General features: G+C 40.2%; 1 protein-coding gene across 15 annotated transcripts in view; it reads right to left on the reverse strand.

Moving 5' to 3' along the window:
- The window catches only part of CLASP1 (cytoplasmic linker associated protein 1), a 171129-nt gene that overhangs the window by 15283 nt on the left and 135747 nt on the right, over nucleotides 1-20099 (reverse strand). For 10 of the 15 annotated variants that reach the window (XM_085066926.1, XM_085066924.1, XM_085066927.1 and 7 more), the window contains 7 exons: nucleotides 16886-17029; nucleotides 15537-15643; nucleotides 10503-10619; nucleotides 6755-6905; nucleotides 5878-6124; nucleotides 4917-5110; nucleotides 3167-3295 (listed from right to left, as the gene is read on the reverse strand). In XM_085066926.1, the coding sequence (XP_084923052.1) occupies nucleotides 3167-3295; nucleotides 4917-5110; nucleotides 5878-6124; nucleotides 6755-6905; nucleotides 10503-10619; nucleotides 15537-15643; nucleotides 16886-17029 (1089 nt within the window). The remainder of the gene's footprint in view (nucleotides 1-3166; nucleotides 3296-4916; nucleotides 5111-5877; nucleotides 6125-6754; nucleotides 6906-10502; nucleotides 10620-15536; nucleotides 15644-16885; nucleotides 17030-20099) is intronic. The other 5 variants (XM_085066933.1, XM_085066932.1, XM_085066931.1 and 2 more) reach the window with 2 other exon arrangements.

Here is a 20099-nt window from a genome sequence, read left to right on the forward strand (position 1 = left end):
ATGTGGTGCTCTCAGTTGTGCTGCTCTGCTGATCCCAGACCTTGCCTTCAGCAACAGAAGGCAGAAGACTTCTTGGACTTGGAAAAACAGCCAATTATCCAGGCATACTAAAATATCTAACAATGCTAACACTGATTTAATACTTCCAACTATGTAATTTGGAATAAAATCATGGTCTTTTTTTGTTAAAAAAACTCGTTATCTAAATATCAGCACTCAGTTGGGGAAGGGGCTGATATTTGCTCATTGGTGAATGTGTGGGTTTTAATTTATGATTTGATCTCTCCTGGCCACAATGAACAACAGCAATATTGGAATTTGGGTAGGCAAATGAACCTTCCTGATCTCCAAAGAACTGCCTCTTAGTAAGACTTCCTGGAGACAGTACCAACTTTAACAGCTCTGCCCTGTGCTCCTCTTCAAATTCCCTTTGCTTGGTCACTTTAGACTGAGTCTCTGTGGGTCACATATAACTGAAAATGTGTGCAATAGCTTGGCAGCAATTAGCAGTCTCTGTGCTGAAGGGGAAACTCAGGTAAGAAGGACTGAAACAGATGCAGCTTGCTCAAAACAGACATTTTCTCCTTACTTATGCGGCCCGCTGGACACCAAAGTATCTCAAACCACAAACAAGGATCACTGCTATCTTCTACTACAAGGCAGAAGCAGCCCAGAAACATAACAAAATGGAGTGACATCTTATCAGGACATCACCAGCACAAAGATTAATCCTTTCCCAACTGAATTATATACCAGCTTTTCTTGAAATAGTTCTAACAGTCTAGAGGAAGATTTGATTTTATGTAGTCTAAGGGCAATACAACACTGCCTTCAATATTCCTCTGATACAGTGAAAAAGAAAACTGTAGAACAGACTTCTGTTCTGTAGCTGTTCTGTACCTCAGAACTTCCTTTCCCTCTTCAGCTATCCTTTGAAAGTGCCCTTCAATCACAAACTGGTGAATCCTCATTTAATCTGCTGCTCAGTGGGATCCAGCCAAAGGGCAGCTCCTCCTCCCCTCCTGGAGAGACCAGTGCTGCAAAGTCAGCAGTGGGAGCAAGCTGGAGGGCCACTACAGGAAGGGAATTTGTGACCTTCTGGCTCTGGGCTATGAGTCTGACCAACTGGGCCATGCCCAAATGAACCCTCAGTTAATTTTTTACAGACTTAACTGAATCAGCAAGTCCCAGCTACAGGTAAAAATACTTAGAGCATATTCCCAGGTATATATTTAGCCTAGCTCATGTGAATTCTTAAGTGCAGGTACCTTTCTTAACTTCAGGAATGCTGATATTCTTAAACTACTGACAGACAGCTGATGCCTTTCCTGGGCTGCATCATGGTTCTGAAAGCCTCATTTACACAGAGATCAGAAAATACTCAAAAACTGAACAAAAAATCTACAACCAGTGCCCCCACTTAACAGGAGTATACCTGCAGTGTCCTGCTGTGACAGCTGTCACCCAAAGGTCTCACTGCAGCAGCTGATGTCTCAATATGAAGATGCTGTGCAAAACTGTGGCAAATCAAAGACATGCTATGTGCAGCACAGCAGCTACTTGCTGAGAGCAATACAGCTCAATTGTTCAATAAAGAAGTGCCAGAACTCCCACCTCTTCATTCCTGGTTTGAGTTTGTATTTCTCTGCTTTTCCTTGGGAGGCACCTCATGCAAATCCTGAAGAACCTTCCCACACCACAAGAACACAGAGGCATAAAGCATGGGGTTTTCAACATTGTTCTTGATTTCTGTAAAACCCACCAGTCCCACAAAGACAGTGAATACTGAGGGGCATTAAAAACAGTGCCAGGGACAATCTGGAAAGGTCCTTCTAGAAATGTTAGTTTTGGAGGACTCTCAGAGAAAAAATACAAAGGGCACTGAGTCAAGGTGAGCTGAGAAGTATGTAAGTAGGAAAACTTGCCAATAAAAGGCACTCCTTCAGAACATAATGTTTTGTCTGACTGCTTTATCAGAAAATCAATTTACAACTGCTTCTTACTACTCAGAACTGAAAATGACAGGGATGCAAAGGCTCTAAATCAAGAAGAGGAAGGTAGGCAGATCAGGCGGCCCTCATTCACTAAATGATTAAACATTTTCTACTTTTGCATTTTAGAGAAATCCAGACTGTTAGTTTCTTTCCCTGAGAGTGTTTCTTGTTTTGCTGTTTGGATTTTCAAACAGTACAGTTTCTGCTACCCACAGCTAAAATAACCTTGTGTCAGTCACCCAGTGCTCTGGAGCAGTCTGGTCTATTACAATCATCTTTTCATGGCCAAATCTCTTCAGACAGAGATGCCCAAAATTGCTTTTTGATTTGATTTAGAAGAATCCTGTTGCAGAGAAGAATAAATGCCTTAGATTTCAAAGCAAGAACTTTGGTAATAAAGCCATCACAGATCAATAGAGAAATTCTGGTAGCACTTTCCAGAAGGTTTGGTTCAAACTTGCAACATGCACCAAGGCAGATTAAAAGATCCAACTTGGAAATCAATCTACAAAGATTAACTTTAAATGTAATTTGAATTGATATACTTAAAATGTTATCATGTCCCTTTATTCTTGCTTTACTTCAAAATACTTTCAATTTTGTGTATGAATTCTCTCATAAAAGAAAAATGCAATTGACTCTTCCCTTTGCTTCTTCCTCTGCTGCTGCAACATGGCCTCTTTGTCCATTTTCTCCTGTTACTCACCAGTTCCCAGCTCTCCAGCATGGCCCAATTTCACCATTCAGTTTTCTCACACAATTCTGCATGAACATGGCCTTGGTGTTCACCAGTACATTTTGTATTCTTACCTGTACAGACAGAGGCAGCACAATGCCCCCAGCACGCTCTAAAAGACAGTTAAACATGCACTTTTTTCCTACAGTGTCTCAGCCTCTCCCAGAATGAGCAGGGAAGTCCTGGGAAATTAATAAACAGTGGCCTGCAAATCCAGACAGCTCCAAGTCCACATAAAAAAAGTTGACAGTTTCAACTTTGCTCCTCCCTGTTCAAGCATGTAAAAATCCTGTCTCTTCATACTTGGGAGACTCAATACCAATTTTTTCTTCTGTCAAGATGGCTCAACATGTCTGCCTGTAAAATCTCACAGGTCCTACATTCTTCAACAGGTCCATATTGCTTTCCCAGTAGCAATGCTGAAAGGCTCACTCACCTCCTTGTGGGAATCCTTATGTGCTTCCAGTGTCTTCATGATAGTCAACTCCGCGTAGTTCTTAAACCTTGCCGGCTGGTTCCGGAGGATCTCCCTCAGCACTCGCAGTGCCAGGGCTCTTATCGAATGCTGTGCCGAGAAAAATAGGCATTACAAAAAGCTGCTTCTCAAAATCATACTCTGAAGTGAATTCCAATGGCTCACCAGAAATTCTCATGGCTCCCTACACCATCAGCTCCAGTGGAGTGAGCAGCGCAATGTAACAAAATTCAGAATTGGGTTCCTTGCTTGCTCTTGCACAAAAAGCCAAAGAAAATTACTGTTTTCATATATACAAGAGTCAGAATGACTGCTTTGTTAAATCCCCTATTTCTGACAATGAAGTACAAATTTGTTCCCACAGCTGCACGTCTGCATTACATGAATCTACAAAGAAAGTCAGATCATACATGTTTTGCCCTTCCCCTTTTGCTCAGCTTTGCAGATATTGGGCTCCATACATGCCACAAAGCTGTTTCTCATGTACTAATGCAGTAAAACTGACTCTTCCTGTAACTCCTATAGAAATTACTTTCAAGAACTTAAATTTAAGATATTGTAGTCAACACTGACCTATGACTTAATCCTTCATATCAAAAGATCATTAGCAGAAGGGATTTATGACACCTGTTTCAATTGAATAACTTACATTAAGTTTTTGGCCTGTGGCCACTCCAAATAGATTCCATCATTTCAGCAGAGGAATACTTACTTTACTTCATACTCTGCCTTTAAAACATGTACTTTGCTATTCATCTGCAAAATTCATACAGCAGCACAATTCACATGTACTTAAGACAAAGTCACCAGACCTTCTGAAACCTCTGTGATTGTGCTATGATTAAATATATAGAACTAGAGCAGTTCATGCTTAAACTAAGAACAATGACTGAGAAAATGTCAGCCACCTGCCCTGCTTCAGAATTAACATTTCTGAGAGCATGTCATATATTTTAGAAGGAGTGTAAGAAATACAACAGATTTTTGACTCGGATAAAACAAAAAATAACTGTGAGTGCCCTGCAGCCTCAATATTGTAACATTCAGATGGAGCATGGCTCTGATGTGAAGGTGCAGTGGGGTGTTGAGCCTTTCCCATTTTTGTGCTGCAAGCTAAACAAATATCCCCAAATGGAAAAAAGCCTAGACTGTCAATTACCACTTTGATCAACTACCAAACATAAAGCTGTGATAATAACACAGCTTTTTTTAACATTTCAAAACAAGATCCCCTATAAAAGCAGCTTGTTCTTGATGACATTTTTACAAGAGACAGAGACCCATCCCATGAGATCTAATACCCTGGGTCTTTAAAACACACAGAGAAGAAAAATTAATTTATTCCAGAATGCCTTTATTCTCCTTGTTGGGAATGGGTATAATATAGCTAAGAGCTTGTAACTTCATCCTAACTCAGAAGAGAATAACTACTGAAGTCTTGATAGTTTTTTACTAGACTTCTTTTACTAGAAGTTATTTTCTAATTCTAGTTCAATTTTCTAGCTATTTATTGGTAACACTCTGGAGGGAGGAGAAAAAACTGGGACACTTTGGAGTAGCTTAAAACTCATCACTGAATGCAGTGTCAACCTTCAAAAGAAAAAATGAGCAGTGCAGTATCACTGATGAGTTTCATTTAAACAGGTATGTAGGAACTATTACCCGAGATGAAGCAATGTATAGGAGAGTTAAGACAAAATCTACATCTCACATCTTTGTCTCCAAGCGTTTCCAGCAGCAAAAGAAGAATGGTTTTGAAATGCTCCTCCCAAACTCCAAGATTATCTTCCCTTGTGATCTTTAGTAATTCCAGGAGAGCTCCTTTCCGCTCCTCCACCCGCTCGTTGTGGTTGGAGAGCTCTTTCAGAAGATCAGCCACCAAATCCGAATGGTCAATGGGTACTTCTAGGACAAATGGCAGCAAATCATTTGGAGAAATGGGGAAAAGACCTAATGTGCCAAGATTGCTAACCCTCTACAGAATAAGGTGCACATAACAAGGGGCCCCCAAAAAATGCATTGAATTCCAGGTGGCCTCAGTCAAGCAGGCAACAGAATCTGACTATCCCATAATTTAACCTGAGTTCATAGCACGGCTCATGCATCTGCACATGGCTTCTGACGAACCAGGAAGAGACGACACCTGGATTTCTTCCAGTTCCAACAATTACTTCTACAAGATGAGAACTGCCGTGGTTTTTCCCAGACACACACACACCCAAAACCAGTGGTCACGTGTATGACCTTTAGATTAAAGTACAGTGACTCATCAGTGTACTGCAAAAGAATAAAGCTGATGTGTAGCAGCACTTAAATGAAGTCAAACACTCAATAACAACAAGCTGTTGAGTGAGGCGTCTCAGCCATAAAGAGGGGAAGGTCCCAAAGCAGTGTCCCTACAGATGCATGGGGATGCTTAAGGGACTAGTTTGTGGGAAACCCCAGGCAAACAAGAATCAAAACCACAGTAGAATATTTTTTCTCAATAGCCACAGATGAGGTTCTGCTGGGACATGAGAACAAAGGGTATTTCATACCAAGCCTCGACTCAGATGCAAAGTAATACACAACACATGCACAGGCAGGCACGTATCTGAGAGCACAACCCATACACAAACACACCAGAAAGGCAGCAAGCTGTCTGCAGTGTTAGGAGGTGAGCTGATACAAACCATCCCGAAGCTGATCCATGTCATCATCAAACACTGCTTCCTTCAGGGCAGTCTTGTCATAAGTGTTAATTGTGTCAGCGTAAGGATAGGGGTTGTATTCCCGAGCACGAGGCCCTGAAAAGGCCCGGGGAGGCTGGGTGTTCAGGAGGGAAGTTTTGTTATCCAGAGCCATCCTTCCACCTTCCACAATGTCACTGCCTCCACGGACATCACCAGTGGGGAGAGCAAGGCCACCATCTCGAGACACCTGGGGGATCAAACAGAGGAAAAAAGTATGTTCAAAATTCTATGGGAACTGTAGCATTTTTGGAGCTCACCCACCAACAGGAAGAGGCATAGAATCATTTACACATATCATTTACACATAACACTTCAGTAAAATATTGATTCACACAACTACACCTGCTCAAAACCATCCCATGATCGCAGTTTCTGTAAGCACTCATGCAATGTAAGATACCATATGAGATGTGCACTTGGAGTGATCACAGGTCCTAAGCCTGTGAGGGAAACCATCCTTACATTTTAAGAACTAACATTTCCCATTATGGACCAGACTACACTCTATGCAAAAGCCATCACTGAGCCATGCTGAGCCTGAGGAACACTAGCATTGTTTCCATCCTACGTGGGACTCCCACACAGAAGCCCAGTGAGCACATTCCACAGGAGGCCTGAGTTCAAAGGGAGCCAAGAGAGCACATCAGTGAAACCCCATAACTAGGGTATAGGAAGTTAACAACCAATAAGCAGAAGATGCCTCTAAGAATACAACAGGAATAACTGGATTTTATACACTTAACAATCCCTGGACAGGTTTAATAACAATGTTTTAAAATTTAATTTATCTGGGGACATTAATCAGTGGAATACTTACAATGTCACAGTCTTTCTTTCCATCACGTTTAATTGGCTCATTCAGGTCCTCTTGACTACGGAAACTAAATTTCTCAATTGCTTCTGTGACTCCACGAAGAGAGCTGTAGATTTCATCAGAGTTTAGGTTCTCCGTGTCATAATCCAGCATACTAAAGACCAAACGTATATGAAATGTTACAAATGAAATTGGGATCCGCTTCTGACTGTTAACAAAAACAAGCTGGAGACAGATGGTTTGGAGTACCCTTTCTAGCAGTGACTTGCAACACAACATGGATGGAATAAAAGCAGAGTTTGGGTCTGAGTTTCCCCTCAAACGGGGCTAAAACAAAGAGAAGCTCCACTGAAATCAGTGATGTTACAATGCTGTAAGGGAAGGGAAAACAGGTCCACTGTTCCTTACATTCAGTAAGTGTGCTACCTTCTGTAAACCAAAAAACCCTATCCCCAGTGTGGCAGCGGTGTAATTTGAAAAGGAAAATAATATCAATCACTATGCGAACTCAAAGGGCTGTGACAGCTGGTGGAAATGAAATCAGTGAAATTTAAGTTGAGTCATATATGAAACTGTGACAGATTTAAATGGAAAGGAAAATGTAACTTGACATAAACGATAGTCTAACATGGCCCATTTTAATTTAAAAAGTAAAAAAACCAAAACCACTTGCACAATGCCTTGAGAAAAGAAGCATTTCAGTATTGAGTCTAAGTTTGGGAATTCTCTCATTCTATTCTGACACTTTCTGCAGTCTATCTGTTCCTTAGAAATTTCTTAGCAACATAAATCCTCAAAAGTTTTGGGATTCCTTGAGGAATTATCCAAAATTGAGTCCCATGATAAAATGCTTTGCATGCAAGGGCAGATGATATTAAAAGATCTGACTAAAGAGAAGTTCCTACAAGCTCGAAGAAAATGAAAAGGCATTATTGGCAGGGCTTTGCTCTATCTAGGAGAAGTTGAGTTTGCATGACAATCACTAAATTAATAGATCCAGTAACAGAGAACAATTTCTGGCAGAGTCTCAGATCTCAGTAGAGCCAGAAGCAAATAGACTGAATCAGACATTTACATCAAGTTGTTTGTCAATAAATGGCAAGAAGTGGCTCCCTACAGTGGTGAATTACTATTTCATAATAGCTTGGGAAGGATGACAGGATGGGCTTGGAGGCAGATGGCTGAATAGTGTTGTGCTTCTTTTCCACAAAAGAAAGATTCCCTATGAGGTGGGTGGGGAAAAAACCCAAACAAACAAGAAAATCCCTTCTGAATTCTGGGTACACAGCTGTTATTTTCAATGGAACTAAAAGTAAGATATTAAATATCTATTAAGTATCTACAACCGTGGCCTTTTTTCTGGAGGAAACTTGGGAACTTCAGACAGAGGATAAGATTGGCGCTGTACAATTCCTTTGGGATTAACACACTGAAAATAGCCATAATCCTTGGCTCCCAAGCAACGCGCTCGCACTACACTCACACAAGCATCAGCACCATGTATTTTGGCAAAGAAACCAAACAACAACTCCCCAGTGTCTGGCAGGTCAGGGACAATGAGAAACCACATAAAGAACGGACCAAGATCAGGAAACGAAAGTTGTTCATAAACCTAGAGAAGTCAAAGTAGTTAGGGCTTTTCAGACAGCTGAACAACACTAATGCAGTGGGATGGCTTTCCAGACAGAATGGAAGGCAGGTTCTTTAAAAGTATCAGTCAGGAGTAGGAAAATCTTTGTTTCATATGTTCTCAAAAAATATTCGTTTTGAGCTCAAGCATGTTTAATTCATAGATCTTAAAGGGTTTTTCATACAACATTGAAGTGGGCAATGACACCACCCAATATTTGAAAAGGCATACATGTGACTGTACCTGTGTACTCACACCAAGAGATGACATGACTTACCAAAGATCACACAATTAAATCCATGGCCAAAAAACCAAGAGATAATCACAAATATAATACTGACAATAAATCTGTTGAAATCATCACTTCTTCCCTCAGGAATGAATTTTGCCCTACACTGTTACCAAAGAACAATCAAAGTACAGACTCTTTAGTGCTAAAGGACTAAGACAATTTCTCAGAGCCACCAATCTTGTGCATCTGTCAAAGCACAAACCCACATTTTAATAAAAATCTAAAGAATCCAGTGATTTCATATGTCAGGAGTAAGCCTGTGTAGGAGGTCACATTATGGCTGTGCTCTGCATGAATGAAAATTCTACAATGTGAACACACGTCTCTACTGACAGTATGCGCACTGGAATACTTCACAGACAACACAATGGGGGGAATAAAAGTAAAATGGAACTACACTCACCTTTCAGGAAAAAGAAAAAAAAAACTTACAAAAGGGGAAAAAAAAAATTATGACCCCATGCAGAAAACTAGAGGAAAGGCACAGGATGAATAAGAAGTGAGTAGAGATGAGCAGTGCTTAGGGATGTCACAACATTATTTTCCATCTACTGCACAAAACCAATGCAGCTGTCTATAAGTTTATCAAGATACAATTTGGCAGTTTTCCAGTCTGGCATGACATACATTTTACTTCCATAAATTGTTATTCAGTTTCCAATCCAAACTATGTGTAAGTAATCCACAGTTTAATGTTTTCACGCAGTACACAGTAACTCATGCTTTTGCACTTTCAGGCTCTGGGCTGGAATATATGTTACATTATTCCAAACCTTATTATCTGGTATCTGGTAAAAAAAAGACTGAAAAAACACTCTCAACTAGTTTTATTCCGAAAATCAACATGCATCTTCCCCACAGATATCTTAGTGTCCTAGCAGAGTCAGAACATTATTTTAAAGCTTTTAATTCTGCAGTTATTCCCAGAGGTACCTACTATTGTATTCTATTTTCTCTCTCAGATGTCACAGGTTCTTAAATTTTGAGCCCTCAAAGAAAAATTTCTTTGCTTTTCTTCCAATAGTTTTTCATTAGGAACTTTTTTGCTTTAAGGAAAAACTATATATACTCCTGCAGGTAACAGACATATTTAAGTCAGGGGAAAACACATTTACAGATAGTCTGTTGTAAGGGTTTAAACTTAAAAAAATCTAAGGAATTTAACATAGATCTGACAAATTAAATTTGTATTCAGGCTGGGTTTTTTTATTAAAACCAGCATACAGCTTTAGTCCAGTATATTGATCCAAGATATGTATGCAGACTGGAACAAACTGTGAGGGCACAGGAGGAGGAATAGATGTCGAAATTGCAATTGATAAACTCAAAATCTTGTGGTAAGGACAATTTTAATTTCAACACTACAAATTTCCAAGATGTTCCACAATCACATTATGCAAGCAAAGTTCTGTGTGAAGTCACTCCTGAGCTGTATGTGCTCATCTGGAGGTGCTTGAGTGCCACATGCACAGCACAGCCAAACTGAAAGATCCTGCCCCTGGTATCATAACGCAACCAGTGCCTGCCAGAAGTGCTCAGCAACTGTGTTCTGCATTGGAAACCAACTGTGAAGCATCTTCCCTGCCACCTTCTTGAACAGGTGCAAGAGTCTGGGAAAATCCACTTTTTTTACCCACTTGCATGCTGCATTCTTCCCCAAACAGCGAGCAAGTGGCTGCTCATCACCCTTGCTCTCTGAAAGCTATCATCATCTTTTCCTTTTCGAGCCAAAACCTCTACAAGTCCCACATTTGTACAAATTCCATGGTGTGAAAGGTAAATAATACTGTGACACCTCAGACAAGTTGGTTTAACAGGTAGCTTGTTACCTGGGAGAGTAAGAGCGTCTGAAAGTCTTGTGGGAAGGAGCAGTGGGGATGGAGTTAGGCTGAGAAAGGGGAGGGGGGTGCTTCGACAGCCCATCTGCACTCCAACCCCAGAGCCGACTGCCGTGACCAGAGGAGAAACAAAAGAGAGAAAAAACAGAGAAAGGAGAGGAAGGAAAAAAAAAAAAAGAAACTATAATCTGAGTGGCTTAGTGCTGTCATGCTGCCTTGGAGAGAGAAAAAAATTAATAGAAACAAAATTAAACAAGAATACTCTGTTGAGCCTCACAAGTCATTGTTTTGGCCTTTATTATTAATTTCCATTTTTATTCCTAACATAATATGATTCACAAAAAATCCAGTCCCTGCTTGTACTAACCAGTAGATTTTGCAAATGGATATAACCTCTATAAACAACTCTATTTATAATGTTCTACGCAAACAATCCCTGGCCACGTGTGTATTCAAACTCTAAGCAGGTATTTCTAAGCAACAGGATTTCCCTGGAAGAAAGGAAAATTGGAGTTTATTTTTTTATCAGACACCTGAAGGTACCTTGTAAAGTTTGTCACCTGGTGCCTCTATAAAAGGCCCTACACAATCAGGAAACCTTTGCAGGGCTTAAGATCTGATCCTGTTTCACCAGATTCAAACTGAACCCAAATATGCAGCAAGTGAAAGTCAGTCTAGATTGTAAATGTATCATGTAAATAGGGGACTTGGCCCAGGTCACAGCAGACAAAGCTGGAAAGCTCGATGAAACAAGCCTCTCAGTTGATCCAGATCTCTCCTTAAACTCTCACATGCCCCTTTGAGTTATATTTTGACCCTGTGCCTTTGAGTCAAGACATCCATCCCTGAGTCAATTTGTCTAATCTCTGCTTTTGTCCTGCTCCCATTATGATACATGGATTTTCAAAATCACATTCTAAATTAGAGTAGATGCTTGAGCTGGTGGAGTATTCACAACATCATTTTGTTTCTATTATATTTCAGCACATTGTCTTAGATAGTTGTATTCGTATACATGCAAGTGAAAGATATTGTAAGATCAGATGTAACAAGTCAACAGTTGCTCCACTGCAAACAGCAGCAAAGCCAGTTGAAAAACTCCTCCAAAGAGCAGTGTCCAGAATTTCACTCATTAACCAGCAATCAAAACCCAAGCTATTACAGGCCACTATTATCATGGGAATACCCCAGACTCCCAGACTGCTGATCAGAAGTCTCACAGCTCAGGTCTCACCTACCTGAAAACAGGCCACCAAACAATGAAGGCTTGTCCTTACTGTATAAAGTGGGTGGCTTATTTTAATTCTGTTTCCATGCCTTTGCTTGCTCAACTTTATATTGAAAGTGTCAAATTTTGTTTTTAATGGTATTTTCTATTATCAGTGAAATAGCAAGCATGCGAACTTACACAGCGAAATAAAGCTGTTAGCCTTTTATTTGGAGGGATTTCCTCTAAAGCTCTTTGAAGGACTAAATAGTTTTTTAAATTTTGGGTGATTTTTGTTTATTTGTTTTTAATAATCAAAAGTACACACAGGCTTCTGGGCTAGTAGTAATGGCAGAAACCCATTACAAATGTATTCGTTTGATATTTCTTCAAATATTTCCACAAAATTCTACGTGAAAACTCCCAACCTGAATGTAACTTTTAAGTTTACAGAAGTTGATTTATCATTCAGAACAGTATTCTAACACCAAAGGACTTCACAACTTAGCGTTTCCTTTTTTGTACTACAACATAATTTATTAAATCTCAGCAGATTTTTTCTGTCCAACACAAACTCAAGCCATTCATCTGTGCTTTGCCTAGGAAACATTCTTCTCTTTCAGTCTGAAGCCTGGGGTTTTCTTCCTATTATTTGCAGTCTTCCCAAGTGCCCTTCCCTGCTTTTCTCTTTCAGAAAGCACATTATTCTTCCATAACTCCTCTCACCAAAAACTAAAACTGTTAAGAAAAAAAAAAAAAAGAAGATACAAATGCAGAAGTAACTCACAGATGCAGTGGATATGTTGTAGTGATCATGAAGCAGAACTGGAGGGAGCAAATGAAGGCAAGAGAAAGGACTCTGTCCAAGACCCTGAAAGCATGTTACCCTCCTGAAAACTTCAGGGAATACTTAAGCAGATATTATCATCTGGACAGGCAAATTAGGTGTTTGCAGAGTCCAGTTCAACCAAAACATTCAAAATCTATCCAGAGAGCCCAAATACACACACACATAAATACACACACACACACAACCCTAAAAATCAGTCATCTGGAATACATACATAGTACAGTAAATTGGTATCAATGAAACCTTGCTGATTAATGTTCAGGATACTTGTCCACAAACCATTAGTAAGTAATATAGGAGAGCAGCTATGCTTAGCATTTTCATGTTACTACAGGATCCAAGCATCCTTTCTATACATATCCAGCTCCAAAGACATGTGTGCCTCTAAATTTGACTCCAATCTGTGCACCAAGGAAAAAAACAAAAGGAAAGCATAATCTTCAAAACCAAAGCTAGCATTAAGAACTGGAAACAATCCTTCAACCAACTGCACTCAGGCTGCCTGTACAAGACATTGGCACGGATGAGGTAAACAGCGCCTGTACATGGAGCACCCCAGGAACACACAACCTGACTACAAACCTTTGGCAGTAGGCCCCATGGAAATGTAAAGCCAAGCCTACTTTTGGAGGAGAGCTACACAAAGAAACTGGGAATCTTTATCCTTCTACGCTGCTACCAGAATGACCTGGGTTCCAAGTCTGTAGAGAGAAAAGTGACATTTCACACCACTGCTGAATAGCAAATGGCAAACATTTGTAATGGAAACATGACACTGAAGCACCTATACCAAAAAATGCAATGCTGCAGCGTACCCTACTTATCACAATCTGTTTGCACATCTTTCAAAGCCTTTTCTCTGAAAGAAAGACAACCAGAGCTAAATTCTCCCTTCTAAATTAGGACCATGCCCAAACTGTGCTACACAGGACATTTTCAAGAAGGATGCAGCCCAGAAGAGCATCAGAAGCTACTGCCCCTGATTTGCAGTACTTGCCACTGTCTTATCTACAAATGGCAAAAGTCTGCAGTTACTGCTCAGAGGTCACTCATCACAAAAAAGCACAGCTTCTCCCCTCCAAATATTTTAAATGGCTTTTGCAACAGCACCTTCCCCTATCACTGAAGAGTAAGTTTTAAACATCACTCTTGTATAACTAAATCCAGCAAGGAAGCAGGACACACTTCTTGAAGAGACACCTAAATTTTTGAATCAACACTTCCAAGAACTCAATAGAAAATGGAAGCAACACTTGTTTTCTAAAGGCAATTCCTAGTCCACTGCACCCATGGCAGAATGCTCTGGAATTACGTGCTCTCTCTAACTAGTCCTTGAGAACAAATCACAAGGGGAAAAAAAACCCTTTCAGTTTCTAAACTCAGTATGCTAGAAAGCAACAGCAACAATGTACACTGGATGTTTTAACCAATACTTTGATATTTCCCTCCTGACATCAAGAGGTGAGAAGAATGCAAAGACAAACAGAAAACAGTGAGTGAAGGGGCAATAAACAGTTGTGTCCCAATGGCAAAACCCAAAAAGCATGGTAAAAGGTTGTGGAATTATAAAATAAGTGCCACATGCAAACACAGCCAACAAAACCACAAGGTAACCACAGGGAGACAGAGCTAATAATTTCCCATGACAGAAATCAGCAGGGCAACAATGCTCAAGCTGGTCAAAAAGGAAGCAACATAGCTGGACCCATTCCCCTGAAACTCTACCACTTAACTTCTTAATGAAAACTTTGTGGAAAAAACTCATAACTGGAAACTTGACCTTGGCTTGCAAACTCTTGGTTTAGTTTTGAATTACAGAAGATTTAGAAGTCACTAAGATGTATTTAGATATCCAAAATTTTCTCAGGAAACCCCAATGATCCCTATGCTGCTGGAATTAGTATAACTGTTCATTGAGTGCTAAAGGCCTGTACTTTTCCTGACACATAGGAACTCACATGTCTAAGCATCCCTTCAGACAGAGTTTTGCAAGTCACAATAAGGACAGATCAACAAATTTCAGTGTAAATTACTATACTGGACTATGAACTGCAGTCCTCACCCATATGGTTCCTTATGTTTCTTCCATAACCTGTCATGAAGAGGACAGGCAGACAAGAACAGCAGATTTTAAGCTTTCCCAGCATCAGAGGTCATCCAGGTAACAACCTGACACTTTCCTCCAATATTTCTATGGTCCCAGAACATACTCTTTAAAATGTCATCTTCCCTGCTCCAAGTTTTAATGGTGCAAGACATCTACATTCCCAACATCCCAGAGTCCATGTTGGCTGAATACAAGATTTTGGAGTGGACCAATATGTTCTAGGGTAGCACCTGAAGCTTCAGCAAAACAACTGGTTGCAATAGACCTGCTGCATAAAAATACCAGGCCAATGCTCTGCTGGTGAGCAGCCAGGTGAGCAATCTGGGAGCTATTCAGCATTGAAACACAGCCACCACCTCTGCTTGTCCTGAATCCTCACAAAGAATAAGAGGGGAGCAGGAGACGCAGCACTTCGCTCAGCAGCACAAGCACTGTGCTACAGTGAGAGGAATTACTGTTCTCAAGTCCATACCTAAAAAATAAGCACAATCTGGAACTCCCATTCTGAGAGTCATCACAGACTTTGTGACATATGCAATCTCAACAAGACCTTATTTCTAATGCTGCCAATTAATATTACCTTTATTTATTATCCACAAATGTAATTCTGAAGAAGGCCATGGAAGAAAATTAATATGATAAGAAAAGACATTAAGATTACACAGATAGCATGAGGACTGGAACACTGAAGTCAATGACCAGCCACATATTATCATGTTCAAACAGTGCTTCTTTGGAGCAATCTACTGTAAACTTTTGGTCTTGTTTTTGCTTTCAAAGTGAGTCATATTCTGCAAACGCACAGTCAGTGTTGAAATCCTTTAGTATTTTGCAAGGGGTTTAATTAGCCTGCCACATTACCTTGGAGACAGTCCCCCATGGGAACAGTTGGTAGGTGAAGTTAAGGGGCTGGTTCTGCTGCTGGAGTGCCGGGAAGGAGTCCGACCAAGGGTATTGCTGGGGGAACCCTGACACAGAAGCAGGAAAACAGGGATTAGCAACGTGTTGCAATGCACAGGCAGGAGTACAACAACAGGTCCAGACATTGCCTCTCTTTGCTCTAGACAAGCTTAATGCAGTTTTGATTATGCCTCTTCACCTAAAAATCTGCAGCCATAGTTCATGTAGTCATTGATAAGTTCCTGAAGGTACGACTCGAAGGGTGAAGAAAGTGTATGTGCACTTCTTCACAACCCAAGGTACTTACAAATTTAAATACACAACATGTACAGCCTGCAAATATTGCCAGATAAATGGTTCATCAATACAGCTATGCAGCTTCTCAAACAAGATTTGCAAGGCTCCAAAATATGCTCACCATTACCCTGGCAATTCAGCATTCCAATTACACTGCTGTTCTCCACATTGTCTAAAGCATTCTGATTATGCTTGTTAGGAGCATAAGTAAGCAGTCTAACTTATCGTTTTTCCACTGGCCTGCACAATCTTTTATACCACAGCAAAATGAGTAGAAATTGCTCTCAATTTTGACACTCTTCACAGAGTCAAAAGTATTAGAGAATCCAGAATATTTGCCTGGAAGCCTAACACTGCAGTTTTACTTTACACTAAATTCTACTTGTCCCCGTGGAAGTGCAAAGATAGGAGGGTTGAAATTCCAGCAAGTTCACAAGATTTCCACATTAAAAAGACAAAAAATTCCCTAATCCTTGCTGCTCTGGGAAGAGAAAAAAAATTCAAATTTAAATCTTCCACTAACATACTCCTTCAGTGAAATAAAAACATGTAAGAGCTTCATATAAGAGCAAAACATAAGGTAATAGGCATAGTCTGAGGTGACCTTGTAGGTCACATTAAAGACCCTGCAAGCTTCTTAACAGACAATATATCTGTTATTAAACTGATCTCAATAAGAGTACCAAGGCCAGAAAATTTGTGGTATCAGATCTGCTGTAGCCAAAAAGTTGTTACTGGCAGGACTTTCAAAAGCACCACCAACTTGAAAGCACCAATTTTAATGCACTTCTGTAATTTTTTAATCCCTTCTGGTTAGGACTATATTAAATTTTAAAATAACTGAGTTTTTTATTTTAATGGTCCCTATTAAAAGCAACATCAAACAAAAGCCTCTGTTGCCATATTGCTTCAAGACAACAGTTACAGATAATTCAAACTGAACATCTGCAACAGCTTATCAATGAGCTGCTGTCTTTGGGGCTCTGCTGTTTGCAAGGACAAGAGCCTCTCACCACACTGGTGTTACTGGAGTTCTTGAGGTGGTTGTGCAGGAGCTTGGTAGCACCATCCTGGAATGTTTTTGGCAAGGCACCAAGTAACATGGTAAACTCAGGAGTGTTCAATTCAAAGAGAGAAATCAGGACTATTTGTGCTGCCTGAAAAGAAGAAAAAAGACGAGACCATCAGTTTTTATTCTTTGAAAAGAGCATGCATTCTCTTGGTGGTGATCCTTACAGTAAATGTGTGTTCCACTCAAAAAGAAGACTCGCCTACCAGACAAATCTTTGAAATGTTCTTTGTGATGTATCATAAGGATTTACAAATACCAACAGTTATTTTTTTAAGTTCTTATAGCTTACAATATATTTTTGCATTTATGTCACTAATTTCCCAGATGTGAGGTGTACAGCTATTCACAGCTACTGAGAAATTCTTATCATTGTCCTGTCCAGCACATATTTCAATTGAACAAGTTACTGCACAGATTTACTGAAATCAAATAAAACCAGAAGCTCAAATAAGTATGAAGACTCTAGGACTGCAACTTTTCATTCCTGTGCTTTTTATTTTATGTATGAATGGGACTAGTTATCTTCCCACCCAACCTCTCCTCTTCCTAGACATCCTAAGCTTGTTTCATCAAACAGACAATCCACCTCTCCTTTTAAGTCTTGACCATGGAGGCTGTTTCAGCAATAGAAGACTCCATCTGAAGTGGAAGATCTATTAGGATGGTGAGAACCATCATTCTCTAGACCATGAACAGGCTAAACCCCACCAGATTTCCTAAATTTAATAAGTGAAACTAAGGTACCACTGAAACAATGGAGAATTCTACCATTAATCTTACTGGACAGGGTTTGCTTTATCTGCCTCAGAGAACTGCTGCCAGAACAGGATCTCCACTAATACATTAGCAAACACACAGCTCTGCATATCCTGAACTAAGCCAATGGAATCAAATGGGAATGGAAGCAGAATAAATCACAGTGTGCAGACCTGAAAAAGTAATTAACATCACACGTTCCTAACTAGACTTCCCCAGCAGCATCCAACCTGTGTGGGTGCACCAGTTCTGTGTTTTTTCCTCCTGACTTTACTTTGAAAGTACACAAACATACAAACATTTATGAAAAGAACAATAAAAATGAAGCAATGATGAAGGATATCTGACTGCCTGCAGCAGCACCTTCTCCAAGGAGGATGTAGCCACTGATTCATCAACTTCCAGAACACATATATATGGACACAAAGCAGTGGATTGGGCTCACAAAGTTAAGCAGCAAAGCTACACATGCTCTTATTTTGGAAAAGCATACACACACACTTAGGAAGAGCAGACACTTGTGTTTGACCCTTTCAGGAACTTTCTAAAGTCTGCTAAAACTGAAAAACAACTTTGAAAATAGTACAAGTGTAATTCACTGCTGTGGGGATAAATGTACATTCATTGTTCTCATCAATTTAAAGAAGGATTTTTTAGTAAGCAATGTGTTCACAAAGTTGACATAATTAAGTGTATCTGTAATTCCCTCTGGAGTGGAATTCTTCACAGATTAATTACTTAGGTATACAAGAACCTTTCATAGTGGAGGGGAATCAGAGTACTTCACTGTTTCAGTGTGCAAACTGCAATTCAAGCTATACTGTTTCTTCTGCCATCAGGAGCAGCTAGCACAGCTTTGTATATAAAAACATTTTCCATCCATGAAAATTTGGTATCATCTTTTTCATATGGCCAACAAAGGAACCAAGGCCCACAACACTAAATGGGCTTCCAAGAACTGCAGCAAACAACAGGTCTTCAGACTTCATTGCAGATGGATCATACTGCCTCCCCTGCCAAAACTCTCACTGACTTGAACAGAAACACAGTATGTTATTATTCACTCCATTCCAAAGATCAAAGAAGTGGGGAGGTAAGTTTCCCCCGTGGCTTTCCCAGCTCCACAGTATACCCTCCTCTGAACGAAGTTTTGGGCAATTCTGACATGAAGCCTGCCTGGTATCCAACAAGGAAATGTATGTCTGTCCATTTTGATCCAAGAACTTTTAAGTTTTCACCAGCATAGTATCTTCTGTAATAAAAATATTACTGCAAACAAGAAATCTCAGAACAAGAAACAGCAAGTTGAACTGAATGCAAAGTGACAAGACATGCCAAAGTACATTCCCACTGGTGAAGGGCATGCGTATCCTCAGTGGTTAGGAGTGGACATGCAGATCCTCTGTGTCAGAACAAGCAGATCTCATGTTCATTGAGATTTAAAAAAAAAAAAAACCAAATAAAAAAAAAACCCACCAAAAAACCCCTGAAACAACAAAAAGCCCCCAAACCAAACCCCACAAAAATTGATCAACAAGGTTCCCAGACTGAGAAATTGCTTACAGACTAGAATATCTGGAGTTATCAACTGGTAAGCCAGGAGCTACCCAAGGTGTGAAATGATTTCAGATACCTCTGTTCCAAATATCTCCCACTGATGGGTTAGAAATAAAGCCCATCCTTGGAGATCTCCTAAGTAAAGCAAACAGATGCAAGAGTACATGCACTCTACGATGGGACATTCTGGAGATACCCTTCCTGTATGACAGAGATGTTCCAGATGCATCTCAGATCTGAGCAAAAGCTTCAGCAAAGCTGAACCACAAACACTAACAGCACAGTGTCATACATGAGTAGCTGAAAAAAGTTTCAGGTCTCAGAGGTCACTCTAGTTTTGTTCCACTTTAGTGTCTTGGCTTTAATAAAACCAGAACAATGCCTGCCCTCCCTCTGCACAAAATACAGCTTGTCTTTAGGAGTGTCTGCCAGTATGCTGTGTACCCAGTGCTCTTCAGCAGCTTTCCTGTTGCCTGTAAATAGACACTGGGCTTTGAATGAAGTGCTTAACAGTAGCTCCCAATGGTCACAATCTTCTGTGGCCTCAAAGAAAATGATCTACAGTCTAAGCCTTTTGAAATAAAGCCAAGGACTACTACATCCTGAGAGTGGTGCTCCAGTAAAGGTCTCAAAGGCAACACTGGAGTTACATGGGTAAAATCCTATCTGTGTTCTTTCTACACAGTCCTCAGCCATCCAACTGCACTTCCAGGTTTATTTCAGGCAAAAGCCACTATTTGAAAGTGTGCCCATAATTTCCTACTTAATATTTAACACACAAAGGTCTTGGTCCCTACTACCATAAGACCAACACTCTTACTTACTGGCCTCAAAAGCTGGAA

This window comes from Lichenostomus cassidix, chromosome 7 (assembly GCF_008360975.1).
Source record: "Lichenostomus cassidix isolate B80296 chromosome 7, HeHo_3.0, whole genome shotgun sequence".
In the NCBI taxonomy this organism is placed as follows: Eukaryota; Metazoa; Chordata; class Aves; order Passeriformes; family Meliphagidae; genus Lichenostomus; species Lichenostomus cassidix.